At 45.7% G+C, this 20,657-nt stretch overlaps 1 protein-coding gene across 5 annotated transcripts in view; it reads left to right on the top strand.

Moving 5' to 3' along the window:
* The window catches only part of Med13l (mediator complex subunit 13L), a 217,038-nt gene that overhangs the window by 175,729 nt on the left and 20,652 nt on the right, over positions 1-20,657 (top strand). For 4 of the 5 annotated variants that reach the window (XM_060382522.1, XM_021642614.2, XM_021642599.2 and 1 more), the window contains 8 exons: positions 2,068-2,799; positions 3,701-3,926; positions 4,845-4,950; positions 5,269-5,393; positions 7,851-7,950; positions 12,370-12,590; positions 13,128-13,333; positions 16,851-17,788. In XM_060382522.1, coding sequence (XP_060238505.1) covers positions 2,068-2,799; positions 3,701-3,926; positions 4,845-4,950; positions 5,269-5,393; positions 7,851-7,950; positions 12,370-12,590; positions 13,128-13,333; positions 16,851-17,788 — 2,654 coding nt within the window. The remainder of the gene's footprint in view (positions 1-2,067; positions 2,800-3,700; positions 3,927-4,844; positions 4,951-5,268; positions 5,394-7,850; positions 7,951-12,369; positions 12,591-13,127; positions 13,334-16,850; positions 17,789-20,657) is intronic. The other variant, XM_021642607.2, reaches the window with a different exon arrangement.

The following is a 20,657-nucleotide window of genomic DNA, read 5'->3' as shown; positions in this document are numbered from 1 at the left end:
CCTTTATTCTTGGAGGGTATCTTAGTTAGGTTTTTATTGCTGGAGGAGACACCATGGCCAAGGCAACTCTTATAAAGGACATTTAATTGGTGCTGGCTTACAGTTTCAGAGGTCCTTTATCATCATGGCAGGGAGCATGGCAGCATTTAGGCGGACATGGTGCTGGAGAAGCCAGAAGTACATCTTGATCTAAAGGCAGCAGAAGGAGGGAGACTGTGTTTCACACTGGGTGGAGCTTGAACATAGGAGGCCTCAAAGCCTCCAACAAGGCCACATACCCTAATAGTGCCACTCCCTATGGCCAAGCATTCAAACACATGAGTCTATGGAGGGCCCATATCAGGAGGCCTTTGTGAAATGTCCTAGTGGTGGGTATGTGGCTTTGTGAGAGAGCACTTCTGTAACTTTTTTATGCTCAAGACCCTGGGCCTAAGCCTTAGCCAGCACTGTTTACCCACAGACCTTCCCACTCCGGTGGTGTTTTCACCTGTTGGCTTTTCTCAATCTGGTCCATCACAGCCACTTCCTCTGAGATGTCTACTGTCGTCTTTTTTGGAGCCACCAGTGTTCCTTCACTGTGTGGTTCTACTTTAGGTTTCTTCCTCCTACTTTTCAACACTTTGCCCTCCCACCCCCGGTGCACTTCCACATTGGTCCGGCCAGGCTCCTTGGTAATTGGGAGTATGGCCCATGCTCTCCCAGTGCAAGAACAAGATCATTCTTGTTCTTATATATTGTGCAATTGAGTCATTAATGGGGCTGGAGGAACCAGCTTCACAGATCCTTTCTTTGAAGAGTCTGCATAAGAACCCTGCAGAAGCTGAGTGCAGCTAACTCTCCTGGGGAATGTCCAGAACTGTGTGCATGTAAAGGGTTTGAAAGACAGTGTGATCTGATGAGGTGTTCACTGATTCCTGTGCCCTTGGTGCATAAAGCACACCTCTGCCTGTACTTTGCTTCATAGCCTGATTTAGTCAGGTTTGTTGTTGTTGTTGTTTTGTTTTTTTGTTTTTTTTTAAGAGTAACAAAGTTTGACCAGAGTGTTTGCTGATGATCTGCTGTAGGATTGCCAAAACCTATGGAATGCTGTACTCACTATTTAATGGCTGAATGAAACAGGGCGGCCATTCTGCTGTCCCACTAAACCATCCCATTATGCCACACAAATCCATTTTACTGCCCACGAGGGCATCATTTAGTTCAGTGCAGCAGTAATTTAATACCACCCAAGTGGCCTCAGGGAGTCACTGCTGCACCACAGGACAACTTGCAGTCTTCCCTTGGAGTGATTTACCGAAGGAGAAGCTGGCTGACCGGCTGTGGAACTTGGCTACACAGTAAACTTGGCATCATTTAGTGGCTCTAACTGAGCCGTTCCTCATGCCTGTGCTTGCCGAGATGTGTATCCTCTCTGAGGTGGGATAGGGCTTTGGTGCATTTGTGTGTGTGTTCAGATTCCCAACCTTTGACCTCCATCCCACTGTCACATGTCTAAAGTTCACAGTTGACTTACATTTCTTCCCCAGGTAGAGTCAGAGGCAAGGATTATTAGTGTATGTATCATGTTGAGTGATCTTATTTATCTTAGTTTCATACTTTGGAGGGTGGAGTACAGTGATTTTGTTCTCAGTTTACAATTTTACACATCATTTAAGCCATTGTGTATTACAGTTAGAATGTTAAGAACTAGAAATTGAACTTCTGCATTTTTTTTTCTTTTTCTGGTCATTTAATGTTAGAGAGAAAGATGCAGTGTAAGGACAATATTTGAAGCTCTTATTTAAATTAGCACCATTTGAGATTAGCGGGGTAGTGATTTCTATTCTGCGTTAAGTCTGCTTTTTAGCTGCTTGACCTTACCTGTGACTGGTTTGTGGCTTCCTGTTGGGGGCTTGTATGTGGTGCTTGTGAACATAGTTAAGTTGTGGGGCCCTTCAGATGTGTCAGTGATCTAGCGTGTGCCTAGGAAGCTAGACCCTCACCAGAGACACTTCTTTTGTGGTGTTGCAGTCATTTGTTATCTTTATTAATTTATCTATATTAACTTCAGTTTAACTCTCACTGTAGGCATAAAGTTCTAAAACGGTGTACAGTGGGACCCAGCCGACCTCCCCCAGGATCTCAGCCAGGCTTCAGTGCAGGACCACCATCATCTTCATCCTTACCACCTCCTGCTTCTTCTAAGCACAAAACAGCAGAAAGACAAGAAAAGGGAGACAAGTTGCAAAAGAGACCCTTGGTGCCCTTTCACCACCGGCCTTCTGTGGCTGAAGAGTTATGCATGGAGCAGGATGCACCAGGACAGAAGCTCGGGCTGGCAGGGATAGATGCCTCCTTAGAGGTGCCGAGCAGTCGGAAGTATGATAAGCAAATGGCCGTGCCTTCCAGAACTACAAGCAAGCAAATGAATCTGAATCCTATGGATTCTCCTCATTCCCCCATTTCCCCTCTGCCACCCACACTCAGCCCTCAGCCACGAGGTCAGGAAGCAGAGAGTTTGGACCCACCTTCTGTCCCTGTGAACCCTGCCCTCTATGGAAACGGGGTAGAGCTTCAACAGCTGTCCACTCTGGATGACAGAACTGTCCTCGTAGGCCAAAGACTGCCTCTGATGGCAGAGGTCAGCGAGACAGCCTTATATAGTGGGATTAGGCCCTCATATACTGAGTCATCAGATAAGTGGTGGCGGAGTTTTCGTCTCCCGCCCAGTGAAGATACTGAGTTCCGGCCTCCAGAGCTTCAGGGGGAGAGATTTGACACCAAACTGGATGTGAACCCAGAGAGCACTGCACTGCAGAGGTGAGGTGACCGTTGGGTAGGTCCCTGGACATCATGCTCTCTTCTCTCTTTGCTAGGTCTTCAAGGAAGAGATGAACCAGACTTTCCTTCCTCTTGTAGACTGTACACGGGTTGTGTCTCAAAGTCAAACCCCCATTCGTTATGAGACTTAGCAATGTGGTGGCGTTTAAATACATGACGTGCAAAAGTTTTGCTGTGGCATTTTAGGACACACAGTATGGACTCATTTATATGGGGGCTACTGCTTGCTAGTCTCTAAAGAATGTAACTTTAGAGACTTCCCATATTGCACACTTAGCTCTTGAGCCACTCATCATTGTAACCTGTGGTGCAGGTGACCTCCCATAAGCACCCTTGCAGCCTCATCTTTGTGCTGATTTGCTGACTGAGGAGCCGGATCTGTGCGCTTGGGAATGTGCTCCAGGAGCTGTGTGCCGGTGACCTGTGTTTGGTGAAAGGTCTGGGCATGGACTGACACAGCTGCCTTAGTTCTGCCTAATCATGCTTAAGGTCTTGAAAAACAAAAACATGGTACTGGGGATTTACTAGGTCTTTCTTTTCAGTGTTCAGTTTAAATTTTCGTTTAAATCCTAAATCCTGTGCTGGTGAGCTGGCTCGGCAGGCAAGCACACTTAGAATGGGGACTGGTGACTGAGTTCTCTATGAAGTGCTGTGTTCACTGTGAGTGCTCTGCTGAGTCCGCATCAGCACTGTCCAAGCCTGACCACTGACTTTAATCTCCAAAAGTGAGAACGCACGGACTCTGACCTTCAGATGGTGCATGTGCATGCACACACATACACAAAGAAGATAATAAAAATTTAAAGTCATAAGTACCCTTTGAAAACAGACATAATTTTACCTTATCTTATTTAAATTGTCACATATTTTTCCCTTCTAGACTCTTAGCACAACCTAACAAGCGGTTCAAAACCTGGCAGGATGAGCAGCCTCAGGTACAGCTGCTCCCCGTCCTCGACCCGTCACCTCTGTCACAGCAGCCTGGAGACACGTTAGGAGAAGTCAATGACCCATACACCTTTGAGGATGGTGACATAAAATACATCTTCACAGCAAATAAGAAATGCAAGCAGGGAACGGAGAAGGACCCCCTAAAGAAGAACAAGGTACCATTGACTGCAGAGGGAGTCCGGCAGGCTGTGGGTTTTGGTGTTTCTTCAATGTGTGTGGGAGACTCCTGAGGCAGAATGTCTGAGGTAGTCCTGCCTGGTTGCTCTGTCCTCATACTCATGCTCTTGGTACTATTGTACGGAACAGCGTTTTGTTCCTTTTTATGCCATGGCTCACCTGTGTTCCAAAGTCAGCTGAACGTGAAAGAAGCTGCATATCTTCCAGGCTGTAGCTTGTCCTGTCATGCCTCCTCTCATATGCTAATTATTGTTGGCCTATGCTCCCTGCTTATTTCTTTTAAGATATTGTGCCAAAGTATCTAACATGTAAAGCAAAAAGTGTTGAGGGCAGTGTCTCTCTTTATGGAGTGCTTATGTTCACTGTGCTGAGAGCTGTGCCTGTATTTCTCTGACTCCATGTCAGCACTGCCCATAGACTGTCAGTGTGAACTGGTCTGGTTCCATTGCTATGATAGTGAATACTGGGTGTGCCTTCTGGCTTTAGCCATCTAAGGAGGTGTTCTGGAGAGAGAGGGAAGTATGGTAGTCAGAGAGGCTGATAGAGTCCAGGGGACAGTGTACAGGATCTGTGTAGGTCCAGAGGCTTGGTCTGTCATTTAACATCTGTACTATTACTTAAGACAGTGATTGATACCAGGACAAGTCTCTAATCAAGTGACAGCAGCACATGAGTCTCTGAGAACACCTAGAGGGTCGGAGAGAGATGGGAGTAGTTCTTGGCTCTGTATAATGCAGAGCAAGGACATGCCTTTATCCCTTTGGTTGCACAGACCATGGTTTCTCACACTGCTCATAACAGGTTCCATTTGACGCGCTAATTCTTTGTGTTCTCCCTCATTTCCCACACTTTGGGTTGCTGTTCATGTGTTTTGTTTGGCTGAATTTATTACACAGTCAGAGGATGGATTTGGTACCAAGGATGTCACTACACCAGGTCATTCCACGCCGGTGCCTGATGGGAAAAATGCCATGTCTATTTTCAGTTCTGCTACCAAAACAGGTGTGTACATTGTTATTCACTCACTTGGATTGTTGCTAAAGTAAAATGCAAAGGAAATTCTTCTCAACCTAAGATTATATTCTTATTGCTATAGCAGTAATTTGAGCTCAACTTTAATGTGTTTCGTGGATTGTTTTCGGTTTGTTTCAAAGCTGATAAGCATATTTGGAAATAATTGTGTCTAAATTTAAGTAGAACATAGGGAGGAAATTCCCAGCAGACCTTGTTCACTGAGGTCCAAGTCCAAGTCCATGTCCTTCCCTCTCCCCCTCAGCTGAGGAGCCTGCTCACTCTGTGTCCTTGCCTCCTTTCCTGCAGATGTCCGGCAGGACAATGCTGCTGGCAGAGCTGGCTCCGGGAGCCTTACGCAGGTGACAGATTTGGCACCTTCCCTGCACGACTTAGACAACATCTTTGATAACTCCGATGATGATGAGCTTGGGGTGAGTCTGCTCTAGCTGCACATGGGAGACACACCATGTGGGGGTCACATCAGGTTTCAGGGTTTCTTTGTAGTTTGCTGCCCTAGACTCAGGACTCTCGTTTTAGTAGCTACGTGTGTTTCAAAAGGCTCCTATATTTTGTACCGTTGAACACTATTTACTGGTGCTTTTGGTTTGTTCTACATCATTATTCTTCCTAGCTGAAGAAAATACTAAATTCTTTCATATTTATTTTAATAAACCCTCCTGATTATTACGGGACTATAGAAATATGTTATATATATTTCTGTAGATACGGTTTTCCAAATAATGCAAACAATTTTCTTCATCTAGTAACTGAGCAGGTATTGTGCAGTCACAGTGTTGTGGTAGGAAGAATGTAGACACATGGTTACAGTGATGAAGAATTAGAACTCTTTGGAAATGACCTGAGCTAAGAGTCCAGAAGTTCATGTGCTCTTCCCCTTCATCTCTGTTTCTTGTGCAAACACTGTAACACCTGCTATTTCTGGGGATGCTAGGGCTGAATAATACACACCCTCTTTTCAAAGAGCTTATTTTTTTAGTTTATTTACTTAATCTTTTTTCTTCTGTCTATTTTATATAAACTTTTAAAATAATTTGATGATCAGTTCCTTTGTGACAGGTAACTGAAGCAATTATCAAATTTACATATTTGGTTAAATTACTGAATTTATGCTGGAAGCACAAACTTCAAGTAACACAGGTATAAATGTATTTATCGCTCTGAGTTCAGCTGCAGACCAGTATCTAAGAATGCTGACCATGAAAGTGCAGAGCAGGCAGGGCAGCAGTGTTTAAATTAAGGCTCCAGGTTAAGTAGGGATCAGATTTCTAACTTTAAACTCAAATGTAGCTAATTAACAGATCTTGTGCACCTTCAGTGCTGCACGTGCCTACATGAGGCTGAGGTCATGATGGCCTTGAAAAATGGGTTTGACTTGAAAGGGCAAAGACGGGGGTCATGAAGTGTGGGGCCTTGGGTGAGTGTGGAATGAGCCCTGAATGGACATCAGAGAGAAGCAGCTTCTCACTGGGGCAGGCTAGCGGCCTTCTCACCTGCTCCTGATGGCCCCAGAGAGGGAGGACCTTAGGAGGAGCTTGCCTACCTTTCAGGACTTCCAGGACTCTGCTGAGTGTTGACCTGGGAGAAGCATGTGCACTCTTCCTGTTCTGTTTTGTTTTGTTTTTTAATCAGTCTGAATTACAGAAAACAAGAATCCTATTTGTTATTTCTTGAATCAGAACACAGGAGCCTTAATTCAAATACTTACTACCTGGAAGAAAGGAACATGGCAGTGTGAACAATGGCTAGGAGAAAGGACTTGCATTTCCTTGCTGATGGTCTGGGCTTTGGAGAGTCCCCTCTTGTTTTGACTATCAGGAAGATGGGCATAAGCTTGGCTAGGGTGGAGGGACTAGAGGGCCATGTTAGGAGCTTCTGGTAGTGATGAGAGTAAAGCATGGGAGGAAAATGAATCACATCAGCCAAGTAGAAGGAGCAGGAAGAACAGGAGGAGAAGGGCAGGTGTTGTGGAGGGCTGGCACTGTTACTGTCACGGTTGGTAGTGATGGAGCTATCTCCTCTGGGCCCGTGACCTCATTCCCTGTACAAGTTATAAATTACTGTTGGGCTTAATGAAGAAATGGCTCCTTGGAGAATAGATTTTAAGCAATATTAAACACAAAGGAGATTGAACATTTTCAATTGAATTCTTATTTCTTTGAAATAAGGAATTCTTATTTGATTTCTCCTCTAGACTTTATTGATAAAAGTAGTTTACCTAGTGAGTGGAGGTGGGAGGCTGCTGATTGAACAATCAGATGTGTTTGAATTGAATTGCACATTTCACCTGTACATTATGTAGGTCTAAATAAAAGGCATTATATCTGTAAGGTCTATTTTTTAAATTTAATTGGATATACTTTATTTTGTGACAACCCATCTGAGTTCTTAAAGGCACTCTTTCCTGGTAAGGAAATTGCCTTGTTTTGAATGACTGGTCAGTTGTCTGTTCATTCTACGGTTCTTAGATGGAGTTGCCTTTATGCAGATAAAGGTTAACTGTTAAGTGGGAATGATAGAGCATAAACCTATAGCTTTGGGGAGCAAAGGGTCACTATGTTAGCTGCCTCCTCCCAGAGAAGGAGAGCCAGCCTCACAGCCAGCCACTGCTGGGATACAGTCGGCCAGGTGCCATGCCAGCAGAGCTGCACAGGTTCGGCCTGGAGGCAGCGTGGCTGAGGGCCTGTGCAGTCTGACCACCATGCCCCTGAAAACTCACTTCTCCCTCCTCCTGGAGAAGCTCCTTGGCATGTTCCTGGCATCACAGCCTACAGGTAGTTCTGGGAGTCACGTGAGGACCTGCTGCTTTATTTTTAAGGTTCAGCGGATATGGGCTCTGACGTGTTCTAATGGCACCACTTTGTTCTCAGGCCGTGTCCCCTGTGTTGCGCTCATCCAAGATGCCTACTGTTGGGACTGAGGAGCGGCTCCCTGGGAAGGACGGAAGAGCTGCTGGCCCTTACCCTCCAAGTAGGTTCAGGAGCCTGAGCTGACATGGTTGCCACTGAAAATTTAAACTTAAGAAGTTAGTGCTTCTGAGAAGGCAAGAAGCTGACCGGAGACAGAAACTACCCTCACTTGAAGTAGTGCTGTTTTGTTTTCAAACTGAGAGTGGCGCCACGGCGAAGAGGGCAGGTGTTCCTGCTGGGGGTTGCTTCTCTAGTAGGTTACGAGCTGCACTAATCAGAGATTGCCACTATGGGAAATTGCAGAAAATGGTTCTGCTTTCAAAAATGTGGTGGACTTGTGGTAGTGAACGTTGGTCGAGATCCACTTTGCACTCCTGTTTCTTGTTTGAGGTCCCTTATGTTAGTACCATGCACATGAGAGAACAGTGTGGCCTTTACCTGAGGGAAGCTTGGGGCCCACAGAGAAGAGAGTCAGAGTGGCTCTGCAGACACTGAGGCAGACACCTCCCGTTGCAAATCATCCTGTAATTCGTGCTCACTGGCTTCAGCTGTTAATGAGAACAAATTGAGGGGAAACCACCATGTCATAGGATGAGTCAAAACGTTTTATGAACCTATAAACATAGCTCTGGTTTACTCAAATGTAGACGTGGGACCGTGTACAGAGACTGGATTTTGGATTTTAAGTAGATCCATAGCTTTTTAAAATAGCAAAGCTTTCTCAAGCATGACATGGGCGGAAATGAATGATGATAGCCAGCCAGTTGCTTTAAGGTTTTTTTTTAATTAAACATTTTTCTTTTTTTTTATTACTCTACACTGTAGAATTTTACCAACATGGGATTTCATGTGAAAGAAACATGTGCGTGTAGAGTGGGTCAGGTGAGGACTTTCACATGTGCTAAACCAATTAGTCCTTTCGCTTCCTTTGTGTGAGAGCACACAGCAGGACACATTGCAGTGTCTGAGGATGCAGCCAAGGCGGTCCACCACTGCAACTCCTACAGCAGCAGCATTAGACTGTGTGCTAGTGTTTCATTTTTACTCAAAGGGAGAGTGTTTTAGAGAGGATGGACTCAGAATTTGATGCTAAAGTACAGGCTGTAAAATTTTTAACTCACTTGAGTTAAAATACAATACTGAAGTAAAGAGCCAAAAAATCCAGTATAAGACCTATATGAATCTGTACTGGGGAAAGGAGGGAAGGCAATATGGAGGGATGGAGGGATGGAGGGATAGATGGATGGATGGACAGAGACAGACACAGTACCTAGATATACAGTGTTCCCTCCTCAGAATAGCAGCACAAGCAGCTTGGCATTTTTGCATCTCTGCTCAGCTTTCCAGAGTGCTGAGGAGCTATGAAAAATAATGGCCACAAGGACACCACCCAGCAGAGTACAAAGAAGCTGCAAGCTTGGGCCACACACTCCATGGAAGTAATTGCTAATGAATTTTTACTGAGCTTTATATGTCAAATGCCGTTTTTAATGTAACCAAGAATGAAAAGTCATTGAGCACTTCCTTGGGGCCTCTGGAGTCATGTGCTTTACATCTTCAGCTCGTCTCAGCTTGGTCCAGCTCTGTTGTGCTCTGAATGCCCAGTAGCCACTTGTGGCTCGTGCAAACAGGTGAAAGAAAAAGACCTCTTACTGATACTTTGTGTGTGTAATAATGAAGGATCGATGCACTGAGCAGACGAGTTACCTATGAATTTCTTTGAAATCATATCTTTTTGAAGACTGGGTCTGAGAGAAAAATGAAAGAGTTGGACCATTCAGGTTAATTCTGTGCATGGGCTTCTGCTCTGTGCCCCAAGGCAGAAGGATCCTGAGAAAGAAGCCAATGGTTTTGGGTGTGGAGGAGGGTGCAAAGCAGCTGGAAGGAATGGCAGGGGCCAGCCCCTTCTGTCCTTCATATAGTTGCCCACCCCCTTTTCTAGGAACAGCATTGTACCAGCCAGTTCTCTGTATGGAGGTCTGGTGACTGATTCTCAGGCTTTTGCTTCTCCCCCATACACAGTCCCTCTGCATCTGCTCTGAGAGCTTGTGTCTGAGCAGTGTTTTCATTGCAGTGAAGTCCTAGTTGGAGGGTGGTCAACCCCATGCTGATCTCATACCTGTGTGTTGAGATGCAGTGGTGACCTGCTCACTGGATCACTCATTCTCTATTAGTGTGCAGCGTGAGGCATACTTACTATGGTGTGGATGGGGATTGACAGTAGAATCTCTCCCATAGCAGTATCTGATGGAAAGAATGGTGGAGAACACTTTGTAAAGAAGGCCCGTGGCGTCTGAAATTGTATCTTGTCTTTGTGAAAATGAGAAGGGTGCCAGAGGCTTTGAAAACGTGGGGCTCTGACTTTCTTAGGTAGCATTAGTAAGGCAGGTAGCCTCAGCAAAAATAAACTTACCATGTTTCTTACAGAAGTTTCAAAGCTATTTATTTTGTATCTCGATTTTTAATAAGATTTCATTTTATTAGTTTTAATAGTGGGGGTGAGGAGGGAGTGCATGCTTGAACACGTGTACAGGCATCTTTGGACATCAGAGGTGTTGGATCCCCTGGAGCTGAAATTTACAGACATTTGTGAATGGCCATGTGGGTGCTGGGAACTGAACCTGGATCCTCTGCAAGAGTGGCCAGTGCTCTCAACTGCTGAGCCACCTCTCCTGCCTGTGTAATTGTTTGTTGTTTGGAAGGGTCTCACTTTATAGCGCTGGTTGCTCCGGAACACAGCTGTGTAGACCAGAACGGCCTTGAACTCAGAGATCTGCCAGCCCTGGCCTCCCAAGGCCTCATCAGTGCCGGGATTAATGGTGACTTTGCCACCATTCAGCTAACAGTTCGTATACAGGGTAATGGGCTTCATTATGAAAACACACACATATTGTTTTACTGTTCCCTGGTCAGCTTTCCCTTCCAGCCCTTCCTATTTGTTCACCCCTCCTCTCACTGGTCCTGTCTCTCCCCAGATAGACACTCCTCCAGAGCCATTGTTCAGGTAAAACCTTTGCTGTAGTCAGAAGCTTACTACTGTGATTCTAGGAAAATTATGCTTTAACGTCAAGTTAAAAATGTTAAAAATCAAAGCTGTTGTTCTTTAGAGGAAACATTAGAGGTGCAGTGTCTGTTTCTCAAGTCAGTCCTTACCCCACAGTAATCTTATCCTTTGTTTGGAATAAAATGTATTGATTTGAGTGGAGTCCTTTCTCCTACTTTAGAGTTAATAAACTTGTATATATGGTCTTCAATAGTTGGCTTGGCTAGCCTTCCTAGTTGTAGGCCTGTTTAAGTTGGAAATCCTGCTGTATAGACAGCAAGTAGAGAGAAAGGCTCTGGTGGGCCGCTCACACCTGCCTGTGACTCCCACTTCAGGGTGTCCATTTGCTCCCTCTATGTAGTGAAGCTGTTGGAGGTTCCCTTGTCCCAACAGAAAGCAAGCATGCTTGTTGAAAGTTACATATCTAAGGGAGACTTGCTACTAGTGGGCAGTGAGGCCCTGAGGGAGGATGTGTCCCAGAAACAGCAGAGCTCTGCCTGGAGGGTGTGGACCCTGATGAGAGTGCAGTCATGGCATAATCAAGTTTATTGTTCCATGTGAATTCCTGCTTAAGGGCTAGGTGCCACATATCAGCTCAACTAAATGTTAGGGCGCCAAAAAAGGCAACAGCCAATAGCTGAGCAAGTGGGGACATCAAATTTGATTGGGAAAAAAAAAAAATCACATTTGGAACTCCCAGTTCCAAGCACATCACACCACCTAGCGGCCACACCTTGTAACCACAGCTTGCACTGTATTAGGCACATGCTTCTGAGAATCAGGACCTCAAGCCAGTTTGTGAACTGTTGGTGATATACAGATACTGTGAAGATGATGGGAAATGGGTTTCCCTCTCTCCTTGCTGGGGACAGAGCTCAGGAATGTGCACAGGCTTGCAAAGCTCTGGCCATAAACTGCTTTCTGGCCACTGAGTGTTTCTTAAACTGTGTGCCCTGCCCTGTTGACAGTATCTTTAGGGTCTGGGTAGTATTAACCCTGACTCTAAAACTTTAATATAAATCTGGAAAGACTCTGTGGAATCGTTTCCCCCAAAAGAGCTGGACTGTGTGATTCAGTTATACCAACCTCTATCCTGGCTCTGAATAATTTTTATTTTCTATAATATTTCAAAAACAATTGAAAATGAAGCTAGATTTTCTCACAATGTACTTGGATTGTTTCTACTTTCTGTTTAACTCATCTCCTTCAGTTTTTTAAGAGGATCAATTTTTGGAAAAGACAATTGCCCACTCTGCTAACCTTGGTCATTACATCAGCATTACCCCATGTCATACAGCACTAGGAAGAGGTGGGTGGCTGAGGGTGACATGTGTCCTGACGTTCCATTGACCTTGTGTGGACACTGCTGTGCTTGGCTGCATGTCACAGTTTTCAGGAGTCTTGCTGTTAAGATGCACTTCTAATTTTTTTTTTTAGCAGTTGCAGACTTGCAAAGGATGTTCCCCACCCCTCCATCACTGGAGCAGCATCCTGCATTTTCTCCTGTGATGAATTATAAAGATGGAGTGAGTTCAGAGACAGTGACTGCTTTGGGCATGATGGAGAGTCCTGTGGTCAGTATGGTCCCCACACACCTCACAGAGTTCAGGATGGAAGTGGAAGACGGCTTAGGAAGTCCCAAGCCAGAGGAGATAAAGGTAATAATTAGTGCATGAATTTCCTCGAGGCTGGGTGGCTTCCCAGTAGGCGTCCATAGGACCTTCAAAGCAGTGTTATGTGTGCCATGTACAGGCTCGTAAGGATCATTAAAACTGGGGCACAGGGTCTGAAGAAAGGGCTTGGAGGTTAAGAGCACTGTCTGCTCTTCCAAAGGTCTTGAGTTCAATTTCCAGCAACCACATGGTGGCTCACAACCATCTATAATGACATATGGTACCCTCGTCTGGCATGCAAGCATACATGCTTGCAGAACGCTGTATACACACACACACACACAGACATAATGAATAAAAAATAAATCTTTTTTAAAAAATGAAAGAAACTGGGGCCCATCACTAGCATATTCACTCCATGACCGTTGCTTCATTAACAATTTTGACATTAGAAAATTTTTTTAACATTGTAGAGAACTATTGAATTACAGTAGATTTCGTGCCTGTGTTTTATGAAGTACCAAGCAACTATGGGTGGTTCCAGTTTGCCAGCATTAAACCAACCCTATTTCATTGTCACAGGACTTCTCATACGTGCACAGAGTGCCGCAATTCCAACCTTTTGTGGGGTCCTCCATGTTTGCTCCTCTAAAGACGCTGCCGAGCCATTGCCTGCTGCCTCTGAAGACACCTGACGCCTGTCTGTTCCGGCCCTCGTGGGCAGTTCCTCCTAAAATGGAACAGCTGCCCATGCCCACTGCAGCTGCTTCCATTAGAGATGGTTACAAGTACGTGTGGGGCTCAGCCAGTTACTGTATATGATGCCACCTTATCACTTCTAAGTACTTGTCACAGGGCCACGGTAGCTCACCCTTGGAGACTGCTTTCTTGGCCATTCCTGCTTTCGACCATGTTGTCTTGTTTGGGAAATTTTCATAGGTTCATTTTAAATGAAATTTCCTAAATATAGACAAATTAAGATTTATTTTAGAGAGCTATATGTAAGTCTAAGCTGGTGTTTACTCTAGAGTCTATACTTGATTGGAGTTGCTACTTTTTGTTGGTGACAGGAGGAGCTTTGACTTTTGTAAGGTTCTGTGTGGGACTTTTAATGACACTTTAGAATTAGGTAAAGCAGCAATCGATTGAGATGTGACTTGGGGAAAGTGAAGGGAACTTCACTTTATGGCAACTTGGACATCTTGTACTTCCCAGAGAAATAGTGTTTATGTCAGCAGTGCAGACTCTGCTTTCTCTGAAATAAACAACTTCTTAATCAGGTAAAGCAAATCCTTGCAAATACAAATGTGTGTCCAGCCACATGCATGAGAGGACAGATCAGCAGTAGGTGCAAGGCGCTGATGCTCTGCTGGGTACTCACTGCAGGGACTGGAGAGATGAGCAGCTCCAGCCCTTCTCAGCAGCAGCAGCAGTTGTCAGACAGTGAGACTGAGGGGTGATCTGGACTTCCTTTTTGTTGTCTTACTTTAAATTGTTAGCAGCTAATTCAACAATAAGTTTTAGGAGCCAGTCAAACAAATCTGTGGCTCAGGACTCATCTGTAGGCCACATGTCTGTAACCTATAATCAGCTGTAATTCAGTGACAGACTCCAGCAGTTTACATAGTCAGTGTCAGAATGAGGAACTGGGGTGGAAATGTGACAGAAGGAGTCTGGACCTGGACCCTCTGCTCTTTACAGTGGGATTATTCTATCCTGACTACCCAGAACTTTTGGAAAGCTCTAGCAGCCAATGGCTGCTGACCACAGTGGAAAGAACTGTGCTACATTGCCCTACGAGTGTCTAGCCTGGGCTGCTCCAAGCACAGTTGGGCTCTAGCTGCTGAGTGAGGTCCTGCAGTGTCAGCCCCGTTCCCCGGGGATAACTGCCATCCTCCCGGTCATGGCTCCCACCCAGTGCATGCATTCTTGGCAAGCAGAGATTAGACTGGCAGTGCTGCAGAGCCCTGTGATGCGAGGAAGGTGCCTTGTGTCCACAGCATCTAATGTGGCCGTGGGCCAACACTGGCCACTTACCTTGTGGCTGATGGGTTGTTAGCTCTGCTTCATTAAGTCTAGCGTTGGGGTCCAGGAGCTGCCTTACTGCACAGCACAGCTCCACACTGTCAGGTTCCCGCTGTGCTTGCCAGTGTCCACCACCCTGAGCTCAGTAGTCACGCTCCACACACTTGCTGACGGTTGCTTCAGGCCTGCTGTATGACACGGTAGCTTTTCTATCTCTCTGCTGACTGTCCCACTTTTCACACAGGGTTGGGTTTTCAGTCCGTTCTTAATAAACAGGGAAATCAGGCTGCTAAATAAGATGAAGTATTTTTCTACTTAGGGAACAATTGAATTACTTAGATTTTTCAGTTAGATTTTAGTCATGTTTTTTTTTTTTTTTTATTCAAACTGCAGAGTCATTTTAGAATTTTGTTGACCAAGAAAACTTAAAAGGAGCCTGATGAGCATGCAGATAGTTCTTTATTGCACTGTTCAATTTCTGTGTCAGCTTTTGTCTGTCCCCAAGAAACCCCTGTATGTCCTGGTTTATATATTGCCTGATTTAGTTTCCTGGGCCAGTGGTATAGGTTCTAAAGATTACAGGGCAATTACTTGTACATGTGAATGGATATTTATCTTACCGAGGAGTGTCATCATAAGCCCAGGGTTCATGTGCCGAAAGAGCCATTAGGACTGTCACTGTCGCTCGCTGAGGACTTGCAAGTGCAGAGTGGGCTTGTGCACTGTCTCCAGGTCCGTGGGAATGTGTTGAGCATGTGTTTTATAATAGTAGAGCATCCAAACACTGCAAACACTGTCTTGTTTTCTGCCTGGCTGCTCTCTCCAAGCCACTGCTTATGAGATTTAAAATAAATAAATAAATAAATAAGCCTGTCCATCTCAGGAATGAGAGTGATTGTATGTAATATAGAACATTGAAAGAAGAAGGGGACTGAACCCACAGAAACCTCTTGGTGCCTCCTGACCACAGTCTGCATCCTTCCCAGTGAACCCCATGCAGCACAGGGAGCTGGGCCAACAGTCACATAGTGCTGGGAATATGCAAGCTTAGCTAGGGCTGCCTTCTTGAATTAGGAAAGCGCCACATTTGAATGTGTATTTGGTTGCAGCTTCTTTAGTGTCTACATCCTCAAAGAAAAGTACACTGGCAGGCTCTCAGTTTCAAAACAGTGACGGTGTAGCTGCAGAGTAAACGCAAGCACTTCCCTGCAGCATTCCAGCTAGTCTAGTCTGCGCGCCCATGCACTGTCAGCTGTTACAGCACTTCAGAGAACTTCCTCCATGCCCACTCTCACATTTTCTTATGAAAAGAATGTAAGTTTCCCTATCAGTTCCCCCAGCAAGTCAGGCTGAGGACTGTGTAGTGTGGATTGTGTGTATGTGTGAACAGTGACATTTTTAAGAATTCTGGAATTTTGATTTCTTTAAAAAACACAGAAATATGGGACTGGAGGGATGGCTCAGAGGTTGGGAGCCGTGGTTGTTCTTCCGGGGGTCCTGGGTTCGGTTCCTAGCAACCACGTGGTGGCTCATGGCCATCTATGGTGGGAGCTGGTGCCCTCCTCATGTATGCATATATGCAGGCAGAATAGTGTATAAAAGAATGAATCTTTAAAACAAAAACAAAACCACATAGAATGTGCTTTCATTTTAATCCCAGGTGTAGGGATGTAGGGCTGCTTTAGACTGTGCACAGCAGCTGACTATGATTTGCCCCGTGCTCTAGCAGAAGCATGGATTTTGCCAGCTGTAGATAATTTTTGTGATTGTGTGACACTTGGAATTCTGGGAACTTTTCAGAGGGTGCATAAATGTCAGGTCCCCAAGAGGCAAGGCTGGTGATTGTTGATCATTTAGGGAGGTTGGTTGTGGTTTGTTAGTAGCTGGGGTCAAAAAAGAAATAAAAGGAAAGAAATCAGAATCAGGGATCTCTATCTTTCTCTCCTCTATTCTTGTTTCTCTCTTGTCTAGTGTTAGGGAGTAAAGCTGGGAGTTGAAGGTGGCAATAAAGGGTGGGAAAAAGAAAAACCCACAAAATAGCAAAGGTCAGCTACAAGTGTGAGTATGTGTGTATACATATGTGTGCGCGTGTGTGTGTTCATGTTCTCCTGCTTTGCTTCTGCCCCTTCTCTTCCCTTCCTTCCTTCACCCCTGCCTTTTTTCTTTTGTGTTTGAAGAGAAAACTGTACACCCAGCTACTCAGTGCAGGCGGAGGCGAGGTGTGGAGGGTGGCTTCTGTGGCTGCTGTCCTTCCTCACTGCTACCTTGTCTCTGTTGCAGCAATGTGCCTAGTGTTGGGAGCCTCGCAGATCCAGACTATCTGAACACACCACAGATGAACACCCCTGTGACACTGAACAGCACCGCTCCTGCCAGCAACAGTGGAGCTGGAGTCCTCCCATCTCCAGCCACTCCCCGATTCTCTGTCCCCACACCACGAACCCCCAGGACTCCAAGAACTCCCAGAGGTGGGGGTACTGCTAGTGGCCAAGGATCTGTGAAATACGACAGCACCGATCAGGGGTCACCAGCCTCCACCCCCTCTACCACAAGGCCCCTTAACTCTGTGGAGCCTGCCACCATGCAGCCAATTCCTGAGGCCCACAGTCTCTATGTCACCCTGATTCTGTCAGATTCCGTGATGAATGTCTTCAAGGACAGGAACTTTGACAGCTGTTGCATCTGTGCTTGCAACATGAACATCAAAGGGGCAGATGTCGGGCTGTACATCCCCGATTCCTCCAAGGAGGACCAGTACCGTTGTACCTGTGGGTTTAGTGCGATCATGAACAGGAAACTTGGTTACAACTCGGGGCTCTTCCTTGAAGATGAGCTGGATATTTTTGGGAAGAATTCCGATATTGGTCAAGCTGCAGAGAGACGCTTAATGATGTGTCAGTCCACTTTTCTTCCTCAGTTAGAGGGAGCCCGAAAAGCCCCAGAGCCCCCCATAAGCCTCCTCCTCCTCCTCCAGAATCAGCACACACAGCCCTTTGCTTCTCTCAGCTTCCTGGACTACATCTCCTCCAACAGTCGCCATGCGCTCCCCTGTGTGAGCTGGACTTATGACCGGGTGCAGGCGGATAACAACGATTACTGGACAGAGTGCTTCAATGCATTGGAGCAGGGGAGGCAGTACGTGGACAATCCCACGGGCGGGAAAGTGGATGAGGCTCTGGTGAGAAGTGCCACAGTACACTGTTGGCCTCACAGCAACGGTAGGTGGCCCAGAATGCAGATTTACGTCAGAGGTTATCTTGCTGTAGATGATAACCTAAACCCTTCTTCACCTCATCATAAAGTCTAGGATTTATCCTAAGGGACCAGAACTGAGGGCTCTGCTGTTTCTCCTACATTGAGGAGTGGGGGTGTCTTTTGCTGACAATTTTGGAGAGAAGTAATTGCCCCCTGAAACTTTGCCAGAATACTGAATCATAGACAGGCAGTGCATGCTGGCAGCTCCTGTTCAGCATTCCTGCCTACAGGTACCTTCTGGATGCAGTTGCCATGGTGTCTCTTCCTGAAACTGGTCACACATGTCTGGAATATTTTGTCTTTCTGGTTTCTCAGTGTGCTGCATCGCTGGGTACAGTGACCACATCTAACTTTGCTCTGGTTACAGGGGCACATCCCAGGGGTTTGTGCTACTTAAAATTGCCAATCAGGCCTCAGTCTAGCTTAGTGGTAGAGCTCATGTTTTGCATGTGAGAAACCCACATTTCTAGTACTGTGGGGAGACAGGGAACTTATCTCCAGTTGACAGACATTTTTGGAATTGGGATGTACAGATGCTGAGCAGGCAGCTCTCCTCTACTCTGTGACACATCCAGGCATAAAAGGTAACCAGGGAAGAAGGCCCGCTCCTTTCTTGACTTTGTAATCTGTTTGGGAGAGTGAACATTGCATATTAAATAATCGCATAGGAAACACATTGAAGCAGATTATAAGTGATTGAAACACGGGGCAGAGGACCCACCCACGTGGGGACATGGGGGACCCACTCTATGTTGGGGGAGTCAGGACTTTCCCTTGAACAGGCAGCAGCAATTATACCAAGGTTTCACAGTGGCAGTGAGCTCTGTGAAGCTCCTATCCCGTAGAGAACTGAAAGGGCTGAGAAATAAGTGCCGCAGCCCAGTGAAGGCTTTATCCAAAAAGCAAGAAAGATAATCAATCATAGAAGGTTATTTTTTAAATTTTTATTTTATTTTTAATTACACATTATTTACTTTGTATCCCCCCTCTGGTCCCCTCCCTCCTCCCCTCCCAATACCTGCCTCCCCCCCCCCCTTCTCCACGCATGCCCCTCCCCAAGTCCACTGGTAGGGGAGGTCTTCTTTTCCTTCCTTCTGATCCTACTCTGTTAGGTCTCATCAGGAGTGGTTACATTGTCTTCCTCTGTGGCCTGGTAAGGCTGCTCCCCACTCAGGGGGAGGTGATCAAACAGCAGGCCAATCAGTTCATGTCAGAGGCAGTCCCTGTTCCCATTACTATGGAACCCACTTGGACACTGAACTGCCATGGACTACATCTGTGCAGGGGTTCTAGGTTATCTCCATGCATGGTACTTGGTTGGAGTATGAGTCTCAGGAAAGACTCCTGTGCTCAAATTTTTTGGTTCTGTTGCTCTCCTTGTGGACCTCCTGTCCTCTCCAGATCTTACTATCTCCCACTTCTTTCATAAGATTCCCTGCACTCTGCCCAAAGTTTGGCCATAAGTGTCAACATCTGCTTTGATAGTCTGCAGGGCAGAGCCTTTCAGAGGCCCTCTATGGGAAGCTCCTAACTTGTTTCCTGTTTTCTTCTTCTTCTGATGTCCTTCCTCTTTGTCTTTTGGGATGGGGATTTTGAAAAGATACTGACATCAGATTTGTGTAGGTAAATGGGAAACAACAAACGTCTGTGTTCTAACCATAGTGTAGGACTAGGATGAGAAAATACTGAAGACATGTCTGGGGAAACTGAAAACAAAATAGAAACGAGTGGGTTGGGATTGGGGAGGTAGCTCAGTGGTTGGTTACAAGGGGGTACTCATGCTTGCTGGGGGAAAAAGGCAGAGGGATCTCTGAATTTTAGGCCACCCTGGTCTACATAGCAAGTTCCAGGCTAGCCCAAGCTATCTAGTGAGACCCTGCCTCAGACCAAAAGGCCTGTACTGCCATGTAAAGGACCTGAGTTCAGTTTCCAGCACCCTCAAGAAGGCACCCATAAATGCCTGTAACTATAGCTCCAGGGGATTTGATGGCCTTGTCTGCACTCTATGGTACCCTCTTGTGCTGGTACCACATACAGGCACACATGCATGTAAGTAATAAAATTTTTTCAAGCTGGGCACAGTGGCATACACCTGTAATCCCAGCACTCAAGGAGCCAGAGGCAGGCACGTCTCTGTGAGTTCCAGGCCAGCCTGTTCTACAAAGTGAGTCCAGGATAGCCAAGACTACACAGAGAAACCCTGTTTCAAAAAATACAACAATTTTTTTTTTCATTTAGATTTATGTGTGTGGGTGTTTTGCTTGCATGTATGTCTGCGCACCACATGCATGCCTGGTGCCCACAGAGGTCAGAAGAGGGTGCAGGATCTCCTGGAACTCTGTTACAGATGGTTGTGAGCCACCATGTCAGTGCTGGGACTTGAGCCCCAGTCCCCTGCAAGAACAATAACAGTAAGAAACTGCTGAGCCATCTCTCCAGCCCCAACGTTAAGATATTTTAATAAAAGAAATAGTTACAGAATAAAGAGAAAATAAATAGTAGCTTGCTTGAGGGTGGGAAGAAATAGGCACATTTCAGAGCTATCTGGGGAGTACTGTACAGGTCCTCTTTCTCTATAAAGCATTTGGTGTTTTGTGAGACTGTTTTACTAGTTTTTCTAGGTCTCTTCCTTTTTTGTTCCCTTATCCTCAAAACATAGATGTGCGTAAGTGAAAGGAGAGCTGAGTGGTAACTGAGGAACCTTTGTACCTCTCTTGTCTTCTGAAAAAATACTGGAAATAGTTTTATATGATTGGGAAAGTGCGACTTCTTTACTTACTCCTTTTTCAAATGAACACTTCATTGTAACCCACTTCACTCCTTACTCTTGTT

The sequence above is a fragment of the Meriones unguiculatus genome, chromosome 4 (assembly GCF_030254825.1).
Source record: "Meriones unguiculatus strain TT.TT164.6M chromosome 4, Bangor_MerUng_6.1, whole genome shotgun sequence".
Taxonomy (NCBI): Eukaryota; Metazoa; Chordata; class Mammalia; order Rodentia; family Muridae; genus Meriones; species Meriones unguiculatus.
The sequence above is the reverse complement of the archived record's forward strand: the minus strand, read 5'-3'. Positions and strand labels throughout refer to the sequence as shown.